Genomic DNA, 22,179 nt, shown 5'->3' with positions numbered 1-22,179 from the left:
AATTTTTTTTTTTTTTTAAGTAATTTTATACCATATAAATGAACCTCACTCACATATGCGGCTTATTTGTACGTCCTCGGTCGCTATAGTGATGGAACCGTTGTAATAAGGCATCAGCAGTAGGTGTCGTATCTGCTCTTCCATTTCCTGTGTGTCCGACAGCGACATCATGACCTGGACCTGGAAAATGCAGCTCTCTCTGAAGACAGTAACACAGTATGAGTTCCTCTTAATGATATAATGGATTAACATGCAATATATTGAAGTGTTTTTCAAATACGACACTTTTAGGAAGCATAAATAGTATGTATTACACGTATGAAATTACAACCTAAAATTGGAATGCATTTTGTAAGAGTAAACACGCCTGTTGAGCCGCCTGTTATACTGGCACCATTTCATTATTCCCTTATTGTGTTCTCTCCATATCATGTAATCATTTCCTTCAGTTTACTTTAATTGCTTCTTGATCTAAGTGAAATCGTGTAGAGCTGTATTATCCATACCTTGAAACTCTGTGTACGAACACCTGTAAAAAAAAAATATATACATATATATATATATATATTGGCAGTTTCACTTCAAGAGAGACCATACAAAGAATAAACCAGTGGTTTGTCAGTGGCATCCACAAAATAATTAGCTTTCATTCATTTCATTTACCAGCTATTTTTAATGTAAATGAATACCCATTTTGAGAGTAGTATTGTAACAACATTTTTGTATTATGGGTTTCAGTGGGAAGGTTTTTCCTCTACAATAAAATAAAAATCTAAAACTCTGCAAATATTTAATAGGTGTAATTCTGTGGCATGAAAATAGTAATATCAGCATCAGTTTGCAAAACCTATAATGAGCCAAATCTTAGATCTCAGATTTCACAGTGCTGGTAATAATCTCAGAGCTGTTGCAAAAAGATGCAAGTTTAATTTTTTTACTCACTCCATCAGTTTGGTTTGACTGCGGGTGCGGATGATATCTGAAAGCGAGATAAAGGTTCAAAGTCGTTCACGTGCATCAGGTTGTGTGACATTTCTGGAAGAGGACGCGTGAGCTGATGCTGTGGCGGTGGACTCTACCTTGGAGCTTTTGTGAGCAGCTGGAGGTCGAGCACTCTCATCATGTCATCAGGCAGACTCGAGTTGAGCTGTGAGGAGTCAGAGAAATCTCAGCATGGTCCGTTGTGAAGATTAAATAAAAGACTAGTACAGCGGTTCCTGACCCATCTGTAACTTATCCTCAGGACTGTGAGGTGAGCTCAGCACCACCCTTCATGTACAAATACGTTCTCATGATACTGGATGTTATCTAAGACTGTTAGTTGAATAAAAGAGGATATGGTTATGACACCTTTTTTCATACAGTTGAATTATCTGTTTAGGTTGCTTTAGATTTGTAGTACACTACCACTTGGAACAAAAGGCCGATGTTTATTTCACTTAACTATTTTAACTATTTTTCATGAATCTCAGCTGCTCAACTGTTTTCATTACTTTGAGTTAAATATCCATGTGTTTAGTTTAATTATTTCAACCATATATCTGTCTTTTCCCCCTATTTCAATGGTAACATGTCGCAGCAACTGCCTGAGGTTGGTTGCACAGCTTACTATTGTAAATTTCCAGTATAACAGCAGTTTGTAATTCTTCTTCCTCCTTAACATAAACATGGATATTTATATTAAACATTTTTTAAAGACAGGCATTATAGATTGCTTAAATGGACACGTTAAAGAATGATAGAGCAGTGCTGTTCTGTGAGACGCACCCAGGTAGAGAGAATCTGTTCTGGGTCACAAACTCCTCTTATGGACACATTCACCTTGACCTCAAAATACAGCTCTGCAGAGAAGATTGAGACAAAACAAAACCATCCTGAACTTAAAGAAACTTTTTTTTTCTTTTTTTGTTCCTAAGGCATCATCACAAAACATTTGTATGACTAAAAATGATCAGACTGACCAGAGATATTTGTAGGGCTTGTGGTGGTGGTGGTGGTGGTGGTGACTGTGACTGCACCAGTAGAAGTACTTGTGGTGATGCTGGTGGTTGTGGCTTTAAGTGTGGTGGTTGGGGAGAAAGTAGAAGGTGATGTTGTGGTTGTGGTTGTGGTTGTAGTTGTAGTTGAAGTCGTAGAGGTGGTGGTTGTGACTGGAGAGGGCTTTGTCACCACTTCAGGAGGACTGGTGGTGGCAGTAGAGAAGCTTTCTAGAAATAGAAAAAGGTCACTATGAGTTTTTCTGTAAAGTTCACCCGAACACACTCACGCATAGCAAGAACTATGTCCTACCAATAGGTGTGGTGTGTATGCTTTCTTCATGAACCAACAGCTGTAGCAGACGATTGGGGTGACGGTAGGGCACCTTAAGGTCCATGTAAATCTCATTTTGCACAGTTGCGACATCCAAGCTGGGAATAACACTTACATGAACCAGACATTCAAACCTACAGGGGAGAGGGAGAGTTAAAGGATGCAGAGAGTGTTTACTGTCTTCTACAGCAGTGGTTTCCAGGTATTTTGGCTTATGGCCCCTTAAAAATTAGGCAGATTTTTCCTTCAGAGAAAATGATGTGACATACTGATGATTTCTTTGCTGCCATTATGAGTTGTAATTTTTAGTTCTGCCTCACTGTAGAATTTCAGTATCTGATTTATATACAGAGGAGTTTGTCTGAGAATGGAAGTCTTACTTTACGTTTACATATAGATATATTCTATAATGTGAGGATATCTTTTGAGCTGGAAATTTATCTTGAACCCTATAGTTGACCATCTTATTAAGTGAAACAGTAAACCTGAACCATGTTACCTGTTAATATTAGGGGAAGTCCACCACACCTGAAGGGTAAAAGACACTTTACATTTGCCATCGCATACATACATCAAATAATACTTTTTATTTTATTTGTTTTCCTTTTTTAATGACAACATAGACATACAACATAGACTTTAGCTGAAGAAATTATACATGCCTTAGAGCCTGACTAATACTGGGTTACTGAGGCCATTAACTCAACATCTGAGACTCTTATATTCGCCAGTATGTTTTTATGCCTCGGCCACAGCTGGAGGCATTTTTCCAGGGGGCGTCTGTCAGTCAGACAGAAGAGCAGTATAAGCGTAAAACGTTCACTGGGACTCAAGGTTGAACTGATTTGATTTTGTTTGTCAAGGGTCATTGTGACTACACATTTTTGGCCAAAACTACATATATACATGTAAAATGGAACTGGACAGATTGGTGGAGGCATAAAACCGTGAGGTGGTAATTCAAATTTTTTATATAAACACATAAACAAACATTTTTAATAAGAAAGCCTTAGATTTAATTATTAAAGGATTGTGATCAAGGCAAGTACTGAATGGGACATTTTGTAATTAAATCTCAAAGTACCTCAAACATTAGTTTTATGTGTCTGCACTGTGGTTTCTTTTACTTACTGGCAAACATACACCTTCATGCAGCTATATCTGCTGTAAGCCAATATCGGCTGATATGTAACGGCCTTGTTAATTCATCAGTCAGGCTCTAATGTGTTTGCTTACCAGCCTGTCTACATGTGATGTTTTTACAAGGCTGTCCTCTGAACTGGATCTGCGTAAGAGATCAGAGAAACTCTGTGAGCTTATGGCCCATCAGTTCCCCCTCTCTAACATATACTACAAAATATGGTTTAATTGATGCGACACAAAGTGACATTCACTGGTATTTTATTACAAAATATACTACGAGTCTTGGCAGTCAGTGTTGTAAACCCGAGGCTTCTCTTACCTGGTCCCTTCAAACACAGACACTCTGTTTAAATACATGCTGGCCGGCAGCACCTCTCTGATCTGCAGGAACAACAAACAGCAAATAGCAGCGTTACAGCTGCTGGTAGTTACTGCAGGTGAACAAAGTCATTATAACACCTCTACAATATAATGCAATTCAATCTTCATCCATTACATTTCGACAGGTTACAAAATTATCCAGCAGTTATTTCATAATCTACTGCATTTTGTGTTCAGCGGCCCAAAGTGACAGGAAGAATAAACAGTGTCAATATTCAGAGTGTAATATACAGAACATCTTCAGGTCAGTTTTTGCGATTTAATTGATAATATTTGTGTTTTTTTTGTTTCTTTATTTCTGTATATTGGTTTCTTTGTTTCTGTTACCCAGTGATGTGCGATCTCTCTGGCAGTGTAGGGCTCTGTGTTGTTCCCATCGTAACAAATGATGTCAAACATCAGTCTCACTTCGTAAAAAGACCATTCTGCCAAACAACCAAAGAGAATATGAGACACTATAAAGTATCTGTAAATGTAAACAGAAAGTACAAGTACATTGAAATGTAGTAGTAACACGACATATAAAAATAAAATATATATATCTGCCAAGTACAGCTCAGTATTAAGCATGTGTCTAACTTTTTGCTGAACCGGTTTTGTCTCTGTTTTATGTAAATTGTCTTTCATTATGAACTAATGCATTATGGTATACAAAAGAGGAAATATTAAATATGATGATGAGAACAGTTTTGAGAAAACCAAAATATATTTATCAATTAATATTCAATGGCAATTTTGTCCAAGAGGTTTAGGTTTACTTAAGGCTAAGGGTTGCCATTAGTTTTAAGGTGAAAGTTACAGTCAGTTCCACCTTTGCAGAGAGAAAATAACAACCTGTGACAGCTGTGTGATTAATGCCTCTGATCTTATTGTTATTGATCGTAGAATGGCTTCTATATTTACTTATCTGACAAAAAGACGGGTGGTCAATATTTAATCTGAGGGCTGAGGACATAAACAAAAGGCAGACACTGTGGCTGTGGCTGCCAGTGAGGCTGGAAGCAGCTGTAAAACGCTTAATGAAACTGACAGACCATTTACTGCATCAAAATGAATCAGAAACTGACTAAAAATATTCAACATGTCGATACTCGAAATTGCAGTTGCTGTGGTAAATGTGGCTTAAATAAAGCATTTGATTTCAGTCGAAATAAGCAGAGAAAACGTATTGTAGTTGATGTAAAGGACGTTTTCCATTGTCTCACCACACTGCAGGCTGGAATCAGGGAGCAGAGCACACATCTCAGTGTCCCAGTTGTCCATCTCCCAGTTCACCAGGTCCCCCTCTGTACAGTACAGGGATGTCACTTCCTGTTTGTTGCGCTCTCGCCCCCACAGCCGAAACAGAGATAATTTGCCAAACACACCGGTTAATGGAAAAGTCTGGATATTACTGCTGAGGTGTGCCACACCCAGAGTAAGTGTCCCATTGGGGGCCAGTTTGCGGTATGAGGAGGAAAAGGACTCAGAAGAGTTGACAGTGTGATCTAGGAGAGATGAAGGTATCATGATGCACAGAAGGGTCAAATACACACTAAAATTATCACAGAACCTGAAACAGCAAAATCTTTTAGTTGTCAGTTTCCCCAGAGCCAAAAGAACACAATGTAGAAACAAAAGAGTATAATTCAACTTGTCATGCTTCCCTTTCCTTTGCTATACTCTGAATCTAATTTTCACTGTGTGTGAAGGGAGGCCCACCAGAACAGCGTTGCAGTAGTTGAGGCAAGAGACAATCATCGCCTGGACCAAGAGCTGGGAGGCGTACTACGTCAGGTAAGGCCTGTATATTTCAAAGAGGAGGGATCCCAGTACAGATTTTTGGGGCACTCCTGTTGGGATGGGATGGGATGGGATGGGATAAGGGTTTTTGTCCTTGCCATCACACCCTGTAGGAGCACCCAGTGAGATAGGATTCAACCCAAGAAAACGCTTTGCTCAAGATGCCCATGGCGGAGAGTGCAGGATGTTGTGGTTCACTGTATCAAAGGCTGCTGAGAGGTCCTGCAATATAAGAACTAAGGACTGAGCTGCAGCTCTAGCTGCCCTTAGGGCTCCTGTCACAACAGCCGTTTCAGTGGCTGCCCTTAAAACCCGACTGATTTGGATTAAGGATGTAAATTCGTTAGAGGAATTCTGATACCTGCTTGAAAACCACCCTTTCTGTACACTTAGATAATTATGGAAGTGGTGAGACAGGTTGATAGTTCTCCACTTGAGCCGGGTCAAGTGAGCTTTTTCAAGCAGAGGAGTTACTTGAGCTTGTTTGAATGTGGTTGGAAATGTTCCTGAAGCCAGCGAAGCATTTATCACGTGTGACTGCTGGCACAATGGTAGGAGATACAGTTTGGATGAGGTTTGTGGGAATGGGGTCCAGCGCACATGTAGTAGGACGACTCAGAAGTTTCGACACATCAGTCTCAGTGAGAGGGGTGAATGAGAGAAAAGATATGTCCTTGACCTGGACATGGACATGTGGTAAGACTACTACATATGTATGTGTATGTATATATATATATATATATATATATACATATATGTGTACCCTGCAGTAAAACTCAGCTTTGCACTGTGTGTTGTCTCAGGGTGCATTGAGATTTGATTTTTACTGCAGTTTTTCAAGCAAACCCCTGGGGCATACCCCTTGGGAGAAAAACAACTTCTGGCCCCCAGGTGACTTGAGCTTTGAGAAAACCTGATATGACATATAAAACAAAGATGGTAACAGGACACCTGCAGTATATAAAACACAAATTATGAGAAGTAAAAATAACATAATCAGACCTGACTGTAAGATACTACACCACAAAATAAAGCCTACCTGGCATCATGCCCACCAAGTTGCCATTGATGTATAGGGCAAGTCTGTCTTTCGTATGTGACCAGGTCAGGCACAGCGAGTACCACTGTGACATACCAAGGTTGATCTGAGGGGTCGTCCACTTTGTCCCAAACAGCCAGACCACGAAACGACCCCGCTCCCCCCCCAAACCCAGCTCAACATTTTGACCATCAGGATGGTGGTACATGAAGGCGGTCCACGGTGAGATGGCCTGCACCTATATATGGTTGACGAAATATCATAAAAACATGATTCCTACAGACTTCAACCATGCAGTCCTATTAAATCTGCCTCTAAAAGTTACTGTAAGACTAAATGTAACTTACATCCTTTTCCATCAATACCTCAAACTTCAGATGGAGGCAAACGGTGAACTCCTGCAGGGCGGGGATGGAGACGTGAGGCTTTAATGTCAAGTGGCTGCACTGGTAATTGAAGTCGGCCACCTTCCCCCATAGACTGCACTGAGGGACTGACAACAGAAACAGACAATATACAGTGAACAACATACAGTAAATCATTAACCTGCAGCACATAGGAGTAGATCTGTTAGAGCAAATAAGAAGAGAGAGTGTGAGCTAACAAGTGTTATATCACTGTGAAGCTACTTTTTGTACATTAAATATTTTAGACAAAGATATTATTGATATATTGATTGATATATTGTTAATCCAAACTTTCAAGTCATATAGGCCAACATGATATGTAACTTTGAACCGAATGACAGGCACTTACAAGGTCATATAATCATCAAATTGAACACATAACTGTTGATATTCACAAATCTGCCATGAATGCGATGGAAAACCATGTAGTTTAAAGTTAGAAGTGCTCAGGAAACTTCAATTTATACCACTTTAATTAAAGCACTGTTTGTAATTTGTACACTAACAATCGACTCGTTTGGTTACTTTTATCAATAATGACTGATCATTTACGTTGTAAAGTTCAGAAAAATGCCAGCATGCTCTTTTCAGAGCCCAAGATGTTTATCAAGATGTTGATATCATTTTAAGTTTTTCAAAGACAAAAAAGAGATGAAACAACAAATGTTTGACACATGCTTGATAACTTTTGGTTGATAAATCTTTAAAATTGTTGATTAATTTCCTGTTGATGGATAAGTTGACACATTTTTTTTTACAGCACTTTGTTGGAAAAATTTAAATTCCAGTCTGCAGAAGATTAATATGTAAAGAGACACAACAGCCTCGCTTCAGCCTTTTGACCTTTTATCTGCAGCTTAGACAGACCATATTCTGTATGTAATAGTGTAGCCATATAGTGTTTAAATACTGTAAACTGTGTTTGTTTTAGATACTATTTATAATCAACACAGTGACTTTGAGACAGCACTGATGAACACACAACAGAAAAAGGCTTTTATCTCTGAAAGTGAGCTCCTTATCTTCGCCAGCATCAATTATTTTCAGTTGTCTTGTCTTATTATTTTTTTAACCACAACTCTATGAATTATTATAAAATTCACTGTCACCCCTTCCTCCACTCACAATTCAACTTAGAGCCATTTAAACCTTTAGACCTACCTGGCTCCACAGAAGAGGCAGGGCTGCTCAGCAGAGACAAAGAGACAAATACATTCAGGAATTTTTGAAAGATAATCATCCTGAAATTTGAAAAAAAAATAAGCTTATTATCTTTTCAGTATCTTTCAGTAAGTAATCATCTCTCTCCATTAAATTATTTTTAGCCACCTAAACATTTGCTACCATTTATTCTGATGTCCAATTAAAAAGTTTTATCAAACACTGTTCATGCCTTGAAAGAAGTGAAGAAGTACTTACCTGCATAAATGAAATGATGCTAAAAGCAAAGTGGAACTGTGAAGGTAAAAATCTGGTCCAGAATCTCAAAAGCAGCAAAAGACAACGCTGGTTTCATCCAACAAGCTCTGAGACATAAGAGCATAAGATGAACCGCAACCCTGTCTCTGCAAACAAAGACGATATGACTGTGTGTGGAGCGGAGAACACCTTTTCACAGGTGTGTTCCTGCTGTGATTGGTCCACTTGTGTAATTATGTGTGTGTTCAGCTGTGTGTGGGTGAGAGACAGAGAAAGGTGGAAAGAGAGGGAGAGAATGAGTATTTACATATTGAAAATCAAATTAAAGTTAAAAAAAAAATGAACTGACCCCCAAACAAAGGCATAAACTGTAAGGTAATTACTTTTGACAAACATGCGCTGCTTTCTGTAAACACACTCCCTGCATATGTGAAGCTAAATCACTCTTTAAAGCTCACATAAAAACAGCGTGCTGACCTTTACTAGGATGGTAACTGTCTCTGTGTGTCATCTAACTAATCTAATCTATGTGAAGCAAGGAACATAAAGAAATGCCATCAATCTCTCCAAAATGTTCAGTAAATTATTTTCTGTCAAAAGGCTTCAGACAAAACTTGGTGCCATACTTACTTATATGAAGGTTCATATTATTAAAGGTCCCATATATTTATTTGATTTGTTGACACATAAGAAGATACATTTGTGGTTGAAGGTCGGTGGACTGACTGTTTCTGAGTGAGTTCTGGGGAATGGCTGAGAGCGGCGACTGCTTTGTTGCGACATCACAAAGTTACAGAAGTCCTCACGGCTCGTTTTAAGGCTCAGTTTCTGAATACAGGCTGTGTGCATTTCTCTGTGGACTGAGCGCTTTTATACTTTCACAGTATTAATATAGAACCTAGACCTGCTTTATAATCAAAAAAGACATGGAAATTTATCTTTAAACAATATGAGACCTTTAAACAGATAAGTTCCCTGTTCCCATTTCCACAAGGAACAAATTCATAAAAAAACCTCTGGACCTTTAAAATCTATGTATAATGAATAAAAACAAAATGAGCCGCAGTTTTGTAGAAAGTTTATTTGATTTTAGCAACACATCGAAGCATGCAGTTTGCATATATTCCAATTTAATATATATTTTTCATCTTTCCCTTGAGGAAAAATGGCTTAGAAAAGTGCATAGCAGTTTATTTACTTACATACAATAAGCATATCAATCTAATAGGGAATAGGGAATTAGCAGTTACAAATATAGATTAATTTTGAATAATTAAAGAAACAACTTTTTTTTGGTCATAGGAAAATATCACTTTTTAAACACAGAAAAACAAGACATTAAAGTCACTAACACAAGCAGTAATTTGTGCTAAAAGAAGATGGAAAAATACAATTAAAATTATCCCAATTTACGTATTTGTTTAAAATCCATGTGTCATTTAACATCAACATGAAAGCATTGATTTCTGAGTTTTAAAAAACACAACCTTTATCACAACACTAGCCTTTAACCTTATGTTTGAGTACTTGAACATACACTGGTCAAAACCAAAAACTTAACTGAATAAACTGCTGTTAGACAGTGACCAGGCTCTCCATCACTACTTGTTGCCGCAGTCGGTGCAGAGGATGTCTCTTCCCTTGGCTACAAAAGGCTTGTTGGCCAGACCGAGGGAGCATCTCTTACAGTTGAAGCAGTATTCGTGCCAGGAGCTGCCCTCGTAGTTCACAACGTTCACTCCTTTACCGAAACCTGTGAGGAGAGAGGAGTTAGAGACGTCTGCCGGTCTTTTATTTCCTTCATTTTTATTTACTTCGGCTTCTGCTATCACACCAAAGATCTCTGAGGACTGTAGTTTCAAACTGTTGATGGGAGACAGTCGATTCTCAAAAGCCTCAAGGAAGGAACAGTGTACATTGGCGAGTGTGGATGCTTTTCCTTTAATATGTTTGACTAGATTATATTAACTAACTCTGAACATTATAAAGTTTTTGAATACAAAGTTTAAGAGTAAAACTCAACATGTTCATGTATGTTGCCCTGTCAGTGTTTAATCATCAGCATTTTATAACATCACAATCTTAAGTTTTAGCTAAAGTTTACCTGTGATGGGGTTTTGGCAGCTGCTGCATTTCTTAGCCACAGAGCTCTTGTAGCAGTCGACGCAGAAGACCTGGTCCTGGTGGTTGGTGAAACTGGTCCCTGCCAGAGGCTTTGAGCATGAGCTGCACACAAAACAGTGGCTGTGCCACGGCTGGTCCTGGTAGTTCACTCCACCAGAGGTTATAGGCTAGAGACAGATGGAGGAGAACAGCTAATAGTATGAACAGTGGTATCATCCCAATGTTTATATCAAAATCCTCCTTGTTTTATTAATTCAGTTTCAAGGCCACACAGAGATACACTATTGGAAGAATGAAGGAGGAGGGCTGGTATGTTACCTGTTGGCAAAAAATTACCTGTTTGCAGCCGACACAGTGTTTGGCAAACTTCTTGTCATAGCACGGGCTGCAGTACGTGTCACTTCCTTTGGAGAGGAAACTCTGCGACCCTATTGGCCGTTTACAGTTGAAACAGGTGAAACATTCATCATGCCACGTGTTGCCTTTGTACTCCACACTCTCTGTGCCTGCAGGAGACGAGAGAAGAGTTGACAGTACTTCAGGGAAACAAGCGAGGAATAAGTACAGTCTGCAGATGATAAATGTCTTGACTAAGTTTTTTTCTTTGGATTTTAATTTGTAATCTCCAACTGGTTTTCCTCTACAACAACACATAGGTCTTTGATTTTTAAGCATTGCTTTCTTTTGTTACAACATCAATGTTTGCAGGTCATCAGTCTCACCAGCCAGTATGGGTTTATAGCAGCAGTGGCAGCGCGGAGCATCCTCTCTGGAGCAGCACTTTCCACACATGATGCGGTCGTCCTTGGTGCTGAAGGGCTCCTTGGCCAGAGGCTTGTAGCACTTGGCACAACGGAAACACTCCTCATGCCAGTACCGGCCCTTATGGCTGAGCTCCTGATGCAGGAAGAGAGGGAGGTTTTCTTCAGAGGTACGTGAAAAGACATATAAAAGGGGTCAACACTGTCAAATTGAACAGACCCAAAGAGAAATGCGTCTCATCTCACCTTCATTTCCACAGAGATGGGTCGGTGGCACTCGGCACAGGAGTTGGCGCAGAACTTGGTGTGGCAGCGGACGCACACCGGCCTGCCCTCGCTGCGAACGAACCTCTTCCCACCGAGGTCTTCCCGACAGTAGAAACAGTTCGAGCTGTCTGCCATTGTCACACTGAGGGAGGCTCACACCTACGGCGAACGGAGGAAGAGAGGAGGGAAGGTAAACTCATGCTCATCATGAAGTCAGCATGTAGAAATCATGTTAAAACTGATACTGATTTTATGAACTCAACTACTAATAACTTCAGTCATTCTTTGCTCCAAGGATGAAAAATTCTCATCATAATTTCCCAAAGGTGGCAACTGAAACTCCAAAATGCTCAGTTCATACCTCATATTTATTGCAAATGTTTGGCATTTTAACTTGATAAATGGCTGAATTTGACACTTTTGACTATCAATAACCACCACACGGGGCCGCTGGTGCTGCATTTTTCTGTAAAAGCAACAGAGCTCACATGTCAGTTTCAGTGTTTGTACCATGTTGTTTTTACTGCTAATCAGCAATAACTGACCTGAACTGAATTTCACATCTCTTCCAGTAATCCATCTTAAGGAGGCGACCTAAAATCACCACATGGAGGCGTTGTTGGTGCATTTAGTGTGACTGAATAGAAAGAAAATTTACTGCTGCTGTTGTTTAGATGTCTCTCATTACTTGCTCCGATATTTGTTTTATTTGAAAGCATTGCTGCAACACATCTGAGTCTGTGTGTGCCCACCTGTGTGCTTGCATACTGTATGCGCACCACATTAATGTGAGGGCAGCATGTTCCTCCTCACACCCTCACATCTTATCAGCTTTAAACATACAACTGATAACTTGGCCAATAAAGTTTGATGGCTGATTTGAGAGGCAGTAAAATTACCAACACCCACGTCATTTAAAATCTTAATCAGATTCTTGAATTCAACATACACATCCCTGTCACAGTAACTAATTTCCTCATTGTGCTGTAAGCCGACTTCATTAGTAGTTATGTCACCAAATCTGAAGTTTGTAGGTCATGCTACAAAGTCATGAAGTCATTCATCATGAGCGCAGCTCTAAGACAAAGGAGTTTATCTATATTTCTTATGATTATTAACAAACAGGTGACACAGTACTGTTTGCATTACATACACTCTGGAGTTTAACCACTTACAGTAACACAACTCCCATTTTTCTGTTTAGCCTCTGTCTATCACTGGAGGCATTTTCTGAGCTGTACACAGAAGGACCTTGTTTACTGTAAAGTGTGGGGAAAGTGCTTATTATTATTCTGACATACAATCTGCTTAAAGATCAATTCATACAGATTTGTTCCTGAAAAAATCTAAAAAAGATATTTCCTAGTGAAAATCAGTTAAAAAAAATAATATTAAAAAAAACAAAACAGTGAGCCTTGATTAATTTAGTTTTATGTTACTTTCCCATAGTGTCTGACTACATGTATATACTCATCAGATGATGATCAGGCACAACTTTTACTCTGAAAAGACCTGCAGCTGCCTTCAGCCGTGACAAACTCCCAAATTATGAGTCCATCCATCCATTTACGCAATGACTACACTTGTACATATAGTTTTAATGTGCTTGTATTTCATTTTCATTTTTATATACTTCTACCCAATACAGTACAATACACCAGATTTTCTGCCTTTTAACTCACTACATTTGTTTTATTTTATAAAAAATAAATTTTATATTTATCAAATTTGTTGCATTGTTGTGGATTATAGCATATAAACTAGTTAAAATTAGCTCCACCTCCACCAACTACAACATTGTAGACATTAATATATTGCTATTAATGATCCAATAATATAATATATGATAGTATACTGTTACCCAAATGATTTCTGTACTTCATTAAGATTTTGGATGCAGGACTTCTACGATTAATGGAGCATTTTTACATTGTGGTATTGGTAGTTATAGTTAAGTTAAGGAGTCCATCTCAGTACTGGTCAAGTGAAATTAAGTCCCAAAACTGAACGAAGGATTGTGCTCAATAATTCAATTATAGATTTGTCTTCAGCATCCTTATGTAACTGATTCCTTACACCGCAGAGTCCAAAAATCACTCCCCCTAAAATACATCACACATAAACTTCCTAAACATAGAGCCGAAAATCACAACGTCAACCACAACAACACTGACCAGAGAGCTGTGATTACAGGGTCAGGATTTCAGACGGCGAATAATAGACAAGATGAGGGCAACATCACGGCTACACAAACACACAGAAACATAGAGGAAGAGATGGATGAAGTCTGTTCACTCTGTTATTCACGCCGGCTGCCTGCGAGGAATTCTCCCAAAGTGCTGTGAGAGAGCTGAGGGTGTGTGCATGTGCGTGCGTGCGTGCGTGTGTGTGTGTGTGTGTGTGTGTGTGTGAAAGAGTGTGTGCCCTCACTATGAGGTGAACACATGAAGGAATGCCTGGTATGACTAATGTGGTGAGATCTGGAACGTCGACAACTCTTTTGACAGAACCTCCACACACACACACACACACACACATACGCCACACTCACTCACACACTCCACCTCATACATGGACCACTCCCTAGGAAACCACCAAAGCCACAAACTATAGCATTTGCCTCTTGGTTGGAGCAGCATGTCAGCACAGAGTCATGGGGAAGTTCTGCTTTTGGCTCAAGACCGACGTTACCACGAGTTTGAGCTGCGTTCACAAACATTCAAATCCTGCCTTTTCTTGTGTCTTTCCTTAAGCTCTCCGCAAAAGTCAGAGTTGGGTCAGAGATTAGTTTTTATAGGCAAGGCCCGAGGGATGTGAGCCTTTTTTTTTTATGCTGACAGACGCTCTGATGCTTTCAGAGGGGAAATCCTGGATGTCCACAGGTGTACAGAAGTGGTTGTTGGCTGTCTGTCAGGTGCTGTAACTTGATCTTTATGTCAAGGACTTGTACTACAAGTTGATCTAGTTTAAAAATCATTCCCCAGACCATTTGTTTTTAAATCAAGAAATCATTACTCAAAGATTTTCAGTTAAAAATAGCTGTTGTTTGTTGATGTTAAGTCTGATCTGGGAGGATTGTGACAAATGGAAATTAGAGTTATGGCCTTTTTTGGTCTGTTAATATTCAATGGAACTCCTTATTTTCTGTTTGAATGATTTCACAAGACTGACAGCCAACAGCCATATTAGCAGCTTAGTGAAGGGCTGTGAGCTAAATGGTAATGTCAGCATGCTAACATGCAAGAATAATATAATTGTGTTCGCTATCTTAGTTTAGCATGTTAGCATACCGACACTTACTAATTTGCAATGAACACAGGTACAAGGTTTGTTCATAAACTAAAGTATTGGACGAATTGAAATTTTGGCCTGATGATGGCGCTAGAAGAATCTCCATCTCCAGAGCCATGCTGCTAGTGTGGCTAAAAAATAACATTTGCAGCCCAAATATTCTGCAGCTAAACAATATCTTATTGGATTACTTAATGCAACTCAGTTGCTCTTTTGTGTATTTTTTCCCCCATTTTTCTATTCACTTTCTTACTAGCCGAGGCACATGCTGACCTTATTACTGAAAATTGTTCTGAACTGAGTCCTCTGACAATTTTCTACAAAAAAGAAAATACTACAACTTCAATTAAACCACTAACTTTTTCCCACTTAGGTAGAAACCGAAAATGATCAGACCCAAATGTTTTTTAATTTGATTGTTTTAAGTGATTAAATTTAACCTGTTTAAAGAAAACATTTTACCATTGTATTTACAATTTTTTAATGTGGCCAGAGAGGAAACACATTTATACCAGTAGCTGACAGCACAACATAAAGTAAAAAAAGCTTTTTACAGTCCTCCACTTCAGGCTTAAGCAATTTCCACATGTTAGTTTGTTACTCAGAGTCAGACTGCTGTTTGACTCAGCTATGTGGCTGAGGTTCATAAAGTTGATTCAACTTCTTTTGTGGTCTTGTGGTCCACAACAGCCTCACAGGAGGCCAGCATCATGTGGAGTGGACATACATCTTCCTCTCAGTCACCTGCTAATTCGTTACTCATTAATGAAAAAACCTGCAGCTGGTTTATTTGTTCACTGGGCGAGGTAAATCATCCCTCTCCACTGGAAGACAGCAAAGACGACACTCCTCTGCTCTTTACCTCTTTTCATTTTATCTACATGTCCTTCTTGCTCTGTCACTTCCTGCCTCTCACTAAACTAATAAGAAATAATATAGAATTTTCTGTGCTTTCTGTCCCTTTCTTTGCTTGTTTTTCCTCAAAACTGACAAACTTAGTAGAAATACTTAACATATAGGCCACATATATACAGTATATACACTGTATATATACAGTGTATATACTGTATATACATACAAACAGTAAATGTAAGGCTGTAAGGCAGGCAGTAATAATGCTTGGCTAACAGCATCGTTAAAATGTTATCTGATGGGAGCTGAACAATGGCTGACAGGAAGCGAGCCAGTATCCACACAGGTTGGGAGAAAATAAATCAGGTTTCACTGACGTCAGCCGGCTCCCGAGGACAGTGTTGCTACATGTCTTCACTTTGTTTTTCTGCAGTAAATATTCTTGCTTTGTCGTGACACAACGGCACGTATACATCATTTTCTTCTCTCCAAGCTGCCAATACAAAACCCTTATGTTTGATCTCCATGGAAACAGTTCAATATGAAATGAAGTTGTGACGTGCAGTCGGAGCTGGAGGCAGGGTTGAGGGCAGCGCTGCAGCCAAGGAAAACTCTGTGTGTGTGCTCGTATTAATCACATTGTGGGGACGTCAAACTGTTCATAAAGTCACATTATGGGGACTCGCCTCCCATTTGGAGGCGAAAACCGACATTACGTCTCATGGTTAAGACTTGTTCCATGGTTCGTCTGAGGGTCAGGGTACAGCACGTAGTGGTTATGGTTAAAAGATAAGGCTGATGTTATTCCACATTCTTACTATCATCAGATCAACTCAAACAGGAGTAAATTGCGCGTTTGTTGAGGACTATTTTCAGTCACAGATAATGACTCAAAATGAGCTACAGTGTCCATATTCAAGGTAATGAAGGAACATTTCACCCAGTGCAACTTTGTGGCTCATTCATGTGTTTTTAATAGTTTTGACAACAGTGGAGGTTTGAGTTATATCAAGCTCTGGATACATAGGCAGTGCTTGTTGGGATCAGTTTATTGTTGGTTTTAGTCATAAGATAAATATCACCAGCATTATCCTTTGAGTTGGGTTAAGTCTCCATGCAGCCTGCAGGCCACTCAATTTAAAAGATTTCAAAACTACTGGTGATTTAGCTTGAAATTTCTCCTGAATCCCTTCATCTCCTGCTTTTTTTTCCCTCTCATCTTTTCTCCCTCTGGGTTTGTTTATCCTTTCCCACCGCTGTTGAAGTTTCAGCCACCTGACTGTTACAATTACAAACCTCCAAGCCTACCACACCGCTGTCGGAGCTCTGTCGTGTAAAAATAGAGCACACAGAGGTGACATCATGTCCTGTGTACAGGAAGAAAATCACACGCATGTTTAAAACACACAGGGGGATGAGAAAGAGACGGAGAAAGAAAAATAAAGAAACACAGAGGGAGAGAGAGAAAGAGGGAATAAATCAGGCGGGGCCATCTAGACCAGACAAACTGAAACAGTGCGTATTATTTTAGAGAGTCTGCATGTACCAACCATCTGTGTACTGTGTGTGTGTGTGTGTGTGTGTGTGTGTGTGTGTGTGTGTGTGTGTGTTGGCATGAGCTTATCGCTGAAGAATGTAGTGGAAAAATGAGAAACAGGAAGTCTCCATCAGAAGGGTGAAGTTGGCACCGTCCAGCCACACACACTCACACACTCACTCAGTAAATTCTTTAATGTACTGGCTATTAATAAGTTTACATTAACATTTCATTAATGCCTACAGACCCACATTAACATAGTCCCTGGCTGAACTTATGTTACACTCAGTGTGCTGCAGGTGGGACCTCGGCAGACTTGCCTTTGAAAAATGTCTGACTCTTAAATCACGGACTTGGTGGCAGAAAATAGAAAATATCTTAATGGCACTTCCTGGTGATTTAAAGACAGATTTGGGTTGAAACAGTGAATGTACTGTAATGCCCCCTTTTATCTACATTTCTTCCCACTGTAATAGTAATGTAGACTTAAAATTTGAAATAAATAAAGAATAATGGCTTTTAAATAGATTCACCTCCTCAGTGCAAAGGGTCACTCATTGTTTTTTTTAAATGTCAAGGCCACGACATGATGTTGTGATGGTTATGATAGAAATGACCTTTAAATTGTGGAAGTGTGAAAGTTTGTGGTTGTAATTTAGTAATGGACTTCACATGATTGTGTTTCAACATCTGGCTGATTCAAGGGATAAAGTTTTAAGGGAAAATGCACCCAAAACGCTGGCAGTGTATTTGGATGCTATTATATATTAATCTGTCAAAATATGTTTAAAAGGGCAAAAATATTCCGTTGTCTTAAGTAAATTTCATTTTTTTTTTTGTCTTTCAGGATGAAGTAGCAAGAGAAAACTCACAATTCTGCACACAAAGAAATCCATCAAAGAAGAGGAAAAGATACATCAACAAAAGCCTCAAAAGACCAGAATGCATTGTGTCAAGGATACCTGTGAGCAAAAAGCTTTCTTCATAGCTGCTGTTCACCAATGACATGCTAACTTTGTCTCTGCGTTTTATCCATTGTTTGTTTAGCGTGTTTAAAGTGGGTTTATCAGAGCTATTCTTTGAACATCACTGCTGAGAGCAGTGAACCAAAACATCAAGGCTGCGGGCCATAAAACCAAAACAATGCGCTCAAAGACGCTAAAAGGCTCTGTAGAGCTGAGGTTAAGTGTAGAGTCAGGTGATAATCCTCTGCGCAGTTGTCATTAGCAACACCTTTCACGTTAAACGCATTTTATCCATTGTTAATATGAAAATGTATCATGGCCCAACTACAACAACATCATTCTGGGAGCGTTCCCACCAATGCTATTTCAAAAATAAATACACATCAGTATTTGAAACTGAGCAGCGAGTTCAGCTAAACATTTTTACTCCACATCAGCCTACAAAGACAGATAATTGTTTTATTTGGCCCTGGTCAGCCACATTCCAGACACAGGAATAAAGCCGATACAACAGATCTGAGTCATGTAGACCCAGCATGTCCCACTACAACAGGACAGACATGATGGTTTTACCAGAAGGTGCTGGTTAGCTGTATTCAACCTAACTCACTTTGATTTACACACACAATGTTTCTGCATGATCTTCTGTTCTCTCCTTCCCGTCTCTCACTTCGCAGTTCAGTGACTGAGACGCCTTTCAGAACAGAGCAGCTGACAAAACTAAAAGCCTTCAGCAGCAGCAGTGTATGACCAATTTCCATTTCCATGAATATCCATGACATTCTGTGTGTGTGTGTGTGTGTGTGTGTGTGTGTGTGTGCGTGCGTGCGTGCGTGCGTGCGTGCGTGCGTGCGTGCGTGCGTGAGAGAACCTTCCCCACATCAGTCTGTTGAAGTCCTGTTGAAGAACTACAGAAGTTCCAAAGCTAACGGTTAAGATTTAATGTTGAAATGATCTTTTGGGACATTTAAGCTGTCTGTGTCTCATGAGCCTGTTTGCTTCCAAACTCTTCCAATCTCCCTTCATAAATCTCCAACCAACAAAATCCCTGCAAATCTCAGTTTCTAACCATTCCTCCAGATTCCTACCCTGACAATGACCTCACCAAGCCCATACTTGAACAGAAACACTTTTAAACGAATGCCAAACATAACTATTTCTGGTATTAAAATATAAATACTTATTAAACAAACTTTCTCTTCAGGGGACCAAGCATCAGATCATTTACCATCAGTTTAACAGTTAATCCAAGGGGCTAAATGATGATAGTTTCACATGTTGGGAAATACATTAATTGGCTTTGTTGCCGAGAGTTAGATGGGAGGATCAGTGTCAAATGATCAACGATGATAAATGTGAAACGATAGCTAGGAGAAGCTTAGCCTATCTTAACATTTGGAGAAACAGGGCAAGAGCTAGCCTAGAGCCGCTAAAGCTCTCGTGTTAACACATTATATCTTGTTTGTTTGATCTGTGCATAAAATGAAGTGTAAAAATTACAATTTGTGGTTTTACCAGTCTTCACTGATTGCATGGTGATGACAAGACCCCAAGAAGTCACTGCTCCCAGCCAAGAAATAGTCCCGCACATAACCCCCTGTAAAACCACTACTTGCCATTTCTACACTTTGGATTTACAGACTAAACAAATGAGACATAGCGTATTAATTAGTTAGCTTTAGAGGTGCTGATTTTTGTTAATGTTTGGACAGAGCCAGGCTACCTTTTTCACCTTGTTTCCAGTCGCATCTAATGCAGCGGCTTGCTAGCCTCTCCACAGTAAGATATGTTTTGGAGCATATTGCTGAAAAACAGACATAAGTGTATTGATGCCGTTATGTAGCACTTGCCAAGAAGTGACAAAAAAAATCTCCCAGTGTTAAAACTGTTTTTTTAAATCCAAACATATCTGTAAAATATTTAATTGGTCATACAGCTGCGGCCAATTTTCTCAGACATGTATCTTAGACGTCCCAGATATACATCTATCTAGCTTTGCTTCCCTCTTTTCACATAATACAACGCAAGACAAAAGCTCTTTCTTTCTGTTAATTTCACAACCACTGATTAACGTCAGCTGACTCCAACACATCACAACAGGTTTGAATGGCGGCAGGTCAAAGATAAAACACTGCTAAGTTTCTCAGTGAAAGCCATTACAAAAATATGAATTTACCACTGGGGATCAATGAATAGAAGAACACAGTGCGCCAGTATCCAATTTACAGTCTATCCTATTAAAATCACAACAGGCAAAACACAACTGGGAGTTACCATGACGTGAAGTCAGACAAATTGCATAAAGTTTTATGAGCCTGTGATGTATTTTATGGGACTGAGCTCATGGTAATTTCTTTAACATTCAGGCACTGGCTTCGACTTAAACAAACTAAAAACTCCCATCAGCCTTCAGAGAAAGGTCGTCACACACACACATATGGGTCTTGGTTTACTTACTGTCTGTGTGTTTCTGCATATGTTAGTGCGAGCTGTAATACTACAAGTACTTCCATATGACTGTTAAAATCAGCAGTGCTATCTAGTATATTACCAAACATTTTATATTAAGATGTTGCAACATTTGTGAAGGTATTACTTCAACAACTTACAACATGCGTGTTTCCTGTAAACTTACTGGAAAATTTCTCATTCCCCTTTTAGCCTTGTCTTGTTGCTTTGAGTCGTTTGATGGATAAATGACGTTTTATTAAGCAATTTATGAATAATCACAGGTTTCCTACTATGAATTAAGGGTTGCAGTGAGAATCAAAATTCCAAACACCTAAAACTTGGAAGAAAGATGTCAGTCGCACACATATGGATCTTGAATTTGCTTCTCAACTGCTTGCAGAATAACAGTGGCTGGTAAATCCAACACTGAGGCCATATGCATCTCTGACATGGATGTGAACACGCGCACACACACACACACACACACACACACACACACACACACACATAGAGAAATGAAAAATAGCAGTACAGGAATTTTAATTGACCTCTGCCATGCATTTTTTTGCCTCAGCAGTTCCATCATTGGGTGAAAAAAGGAGACTTCCTAACTGGAAACAGATTTCAGGAGTAGCCCAGGCTTCCACAAGTCAGCATGTAACTGTAGCTCACACACACACACACACACACACACACACACTTACATAGACAGACACAGCCAACGCCCCAGACAACTTAAAAGCGTGTTTCCTATCCGGATATCAAAGTGCTGCTTTGCAAATTAAGTGTGTATGAAATCTCCAGATGTGATGTGTGAGAGAGGAGCATATCACATGCTACTGTACAGTTTGTTGTTGCGGGACATATTGTATAGGTGATCTGCCCTGAGCTGCCTTTTCATGAAGATCAATAGTTTGTTTAGTCAGACTTTTATAGTGCAATAATAAAAGATAAAAGAGCGGCTCGGAAGTTGAAGATCATCACATCAGGCGTGACATATCCTGCATGCTCAAAGTGCAAACAGACCTACAATAAGTGGTCGGTTTTGTTTAAAAACAAGTTTAAGGAGAAAGAGGTTTGGTTAGACTGCAGAGTCATAGACAGCGGAGCTCGTCAGCCAGCTTACCGGGTTCGGAGTGATGTCTGCAGCGGTGGATGAGCGGCTCTTTGGAGGCAGCGGAACTCCGCTTTAACGAGACCCTCACACGTTATAAGTACCGCAGTGTGTGGCTGCGTCAAGTTCCACACGCTCAAGAGTAGGCTCAGACCGGAAAGAGAGTGTTTTACTTTCAAAACAAAGCAAAGTGTGACGCTCGAAAAGAAGTGGTGAATTTACCTTCAAAATAAAAGTCAATGTGACATTTCTATGTATAGAAACGTTATGTCCACTCACACCAGCTTTTGAGAAAATTGTGTGAACATGCTAAAAAAAAACTGCAGTCTCCTTATA

General features: G+C 39.5%; 1 protein-coding gene across 1 annotated transcript; it reads right to left on the bottom strand.

Moving 5' to 3' along the window:
- Window positions 1-9,547: 9,547 nt before the first annotated feature.
- LOC111217108 (four and a half LIM domains protein 1-like) lies at window positions 9,548-21,962 on the bottom strand. Its single transcript, XM_022738826.1, has 6 exons — window positions 21,856-21,962; window positions 11,613-11,792; window positions 11,328-11,502; window positions 10,942-11,111; window positions 10,586-10,772; window positions 9,548-10,234 (listed from the first exon to the last, which is right to left on the bottom strand). Exons 2-6 carry the CDS (start codon window positions 11,766-11,768, stop codon window positions 10,083-10,085), a joined length of 840 nt encoding a protein of 279 aa, XP_022594547.1. The 5' UTR covers window positions 11,769-11,792; window positions 21,856-21,962; the 3' UTR covers window positions 9,548-10,082.
- Window positions 21,963-22,179: the final 217 nt, after the last annotated feature.

Source organism: Seriola dumerili, unplaced genomic scaffold (assembly GCF_002260705.1).
Source record: "Seriola dumerili isolate Sdu_G_001 unplaced genomic scaffold, Sdu_1.0 BDQW01000040.1, whole genome shotgun sequence".
In the NCBI taxonomy this organism is placed as follows: Eukaryota; Metazoa; Chordata; class Actinopteri; order Carangiformes; family Carangidae; genus Seriola; species Seriola dumerili.
The sequence above is the reverse complement of the archived record's forward strand: the minus strand, read 5'-3'. Positions and strand labels throughout refer to the sequence as shown.

What these genes read in the sequence shown, in the direction of transcription:
- LOC111217108 (XM_022738826.1), bottom strand. Translation starts at nt 11,768, where the DNA reads ATGGCAGACAGCTCGAACTGTTTCTACTGTCGGGAAGACCTCGGTGGG. An exon ending in CCATCTCTGTGGAAATGAAG is followed by an intron (nt 11,503 to 11,612) that starts GTGAGATGAGAC and finishes TTCCTGCATCAG; the next exon opens with GAGCTCAGCCATAAGGGCCG. An exon ending in CTGCCAAAACCCCATCACAG is followed by an intron (nt 10,235 to 10,585) that starts GTAAACTTTAGC and finishes CTCTCCTCACAG; the next exon opens with GTTTCGGTAAAGGAGTGAAC.